At 36.7% G+C, this 1,869-nt stretch overlaps 1 protein-coding gene across 2 annotated transcripts in view; it reads right to left on the bottom strand.

The window, feature by feature from the left end:
- The window catches only part of vps13b (vacuolar protein sorting 13 homolog B), a 394,105-nt gene that overhangs the window by 67,947 nt on the left and 324,289 nt on the right, over nucleotides 1-1,869 (bottom strand). For both annotated transcript variants that reach the window (XM_014010833.1, XM_014010832.1), the window contains exons 44-45: nucleotides 896-1,116; nucleotides 660-791 (exon numbers count right to left, since the gene is read on the bottom strand). In XM_014010833.1, coding sequence (XP_013866287.1) covers nucleotides 660-791; nucleotides 896-1,116 — 353 coding nt within the window. The remainder of the gene's footprint in view (nucleotides 1-659; nucleotides 792-895; nucleotides 1,117-1,869) is intronic.

Raw genomic sequence — 1,869 nt, 5'->3', positions numbered from 1 at the left:
GGTGGTGGGGGGCGGTTGCACAATGGACAACTGGGGCCAGATGAAGTCTTAGCAGGTGTCACCACTCAACATGGAGCCTGTTTTCACAGGCATCACTTCACCCGCTCATGTCCTGGCTACCACAGCCGCAGCTGAGAGCTGACATCAGAAAGGACATCAGACCTATTATCCACTTAGCCTCTCAGTCAGAATTTACACCAAACAGAAAGGCAATTACGCTGTAAAAGTTTTATTACCACCGGCGTGCAACCAGAGCCAATCTAATGGAATCCACTTTATTATTTACTACTTCATCTCAGACATCAGGCAGTCTTTCATCCTTTTCCTAACGCAGACGGATTTTCTCTGYGGATTTACAAACCTCGAGTAAATCTTTAACAAGTGTTAAATAATACAGGACAGTAAATATGCCTAATTCTTCRACATTTTATAAAGCACTATATAAATGTAGTGGATGATATAACACCTCCATATAGTTGTAACTTGAAACCAAATTGTTGATTCCTTGATCRCTCAAACACATGTCCTCACGCAGCATTAAACAGTTTCCAAGGCAGATTTATACATTTTCACATTTAATTTTCTAATGTTATTGTTTTTATACATATTATATAATTTTTGTGTACCTTGGTGTTAAACTGTTTTAATGCTTGTGTTACCTGTTGCCAGCTGAGCAGGGCAGTGTCCACAGTGTGGATAGCATACTGACTAACACTGAGGAACAACTGGTCCACAAACACGTTGATATCCAAAGAGGTGCTCTGGGGGCAGCAGGTGACAGTGGCCTGACCCTAAAACACACAAAATACTGAAATAATAAGTTTTTATTTATTTTTTTTTACTCTCAATACTTTGAATCCTAATGTTTGCAGACRTAAAACATGCAGAGCTCAACCTGCAGCGCTGAAGGCTGGAGCAGTTGAAGGTACGTCAGGTTTCGGTACTCCAGCAGCTTGCAGTCTATCTGGGTGGAAAAGCTGAACTCCTGGCACTGACGAGGTCCGTAACTCCACTGGCGCAGGAAGACCTGAGGCTCACGAGCATCAATCACCATGAACTCCTGCTCCTGAGGCAACTTCCTGTCTGGCAGGAAGGGGCGAAGTTTCTGAGAAGGAGCTGCAAAAACAACCAAAAAAAAATTTTTTTTTATTTAAACTCATCTTAAAGCATAATGTTAACATTCACAACTGATGGAAAATAATACCTAAAACACTAAGGAATCATACTATTTGCTAATCTAATAAAGTTCATTGTTTCTATAAAATCAATCTTAATACATTTTCCTAATTACTAGACACTTTTTATGTATGTCTGTATAGACATAAAAATAAAAAAATATCTAGTAATTAGGAAAACGTATTAAGATAAAACATTATTTGCTGTTTAAGAAATTCACATGGGTCAGAATCAAAAAAAGAATTTGTGTAAATAATTTGCATACATCACAAACCTTGGACATTTTAAAGCAGAAACTACAGAAAAAGCAATTTTATGAAAATACAGTCTGCTGAAATCTTCTGAAAAAGCTAAAACTTGGTTGTTAAAAAAGAAAAAAGGCTGATCAAAGGCTAAAATGCGTAAAATCCAAGGTAAAATTAGCAAAACATGATGCAAAGCAATCAAAATTCCAGCTAAAAGCTAAAATTATTTGAACCATACCATAAAGCTAAAAGCAGCAAAATAAAAAACTAAAAGGTAATAGGAGCAAAACTGTAGCTACAAACCTAAATAAGGAGAATGCTAGCTAAAAGCGTAAAGAAGCCAAACAGTAGCTAAAAGTAAAATAAATAAATTAGGTACGCAAAAACTAATTTGAAATGTTTTGCAGTTTTTTTAAAGGGGCAATATTATGTGTTTCTCAGGCATACA

Source organism: Austrofundulus limnaeus, unplaced genomic scaffold (assembly GCF_001266775.1).
Source record: "Austrofundulus limnaeus strain Quisiro unplaced genomic scaffold, Austrofundulus_limnaeus-1.0 Scaffold74, whole genome shotgun sequence".
Lineage (NCBI taxonomy): Eukaryota > Metazoa > Chordata > Actinopteri > Cyprinodontiformes > Rivulidae > Austrofundulus > Austrofundulus limnaeus.
This window is presented reverse-complemented; position numbering and strand designations above follow the sequence as displayed.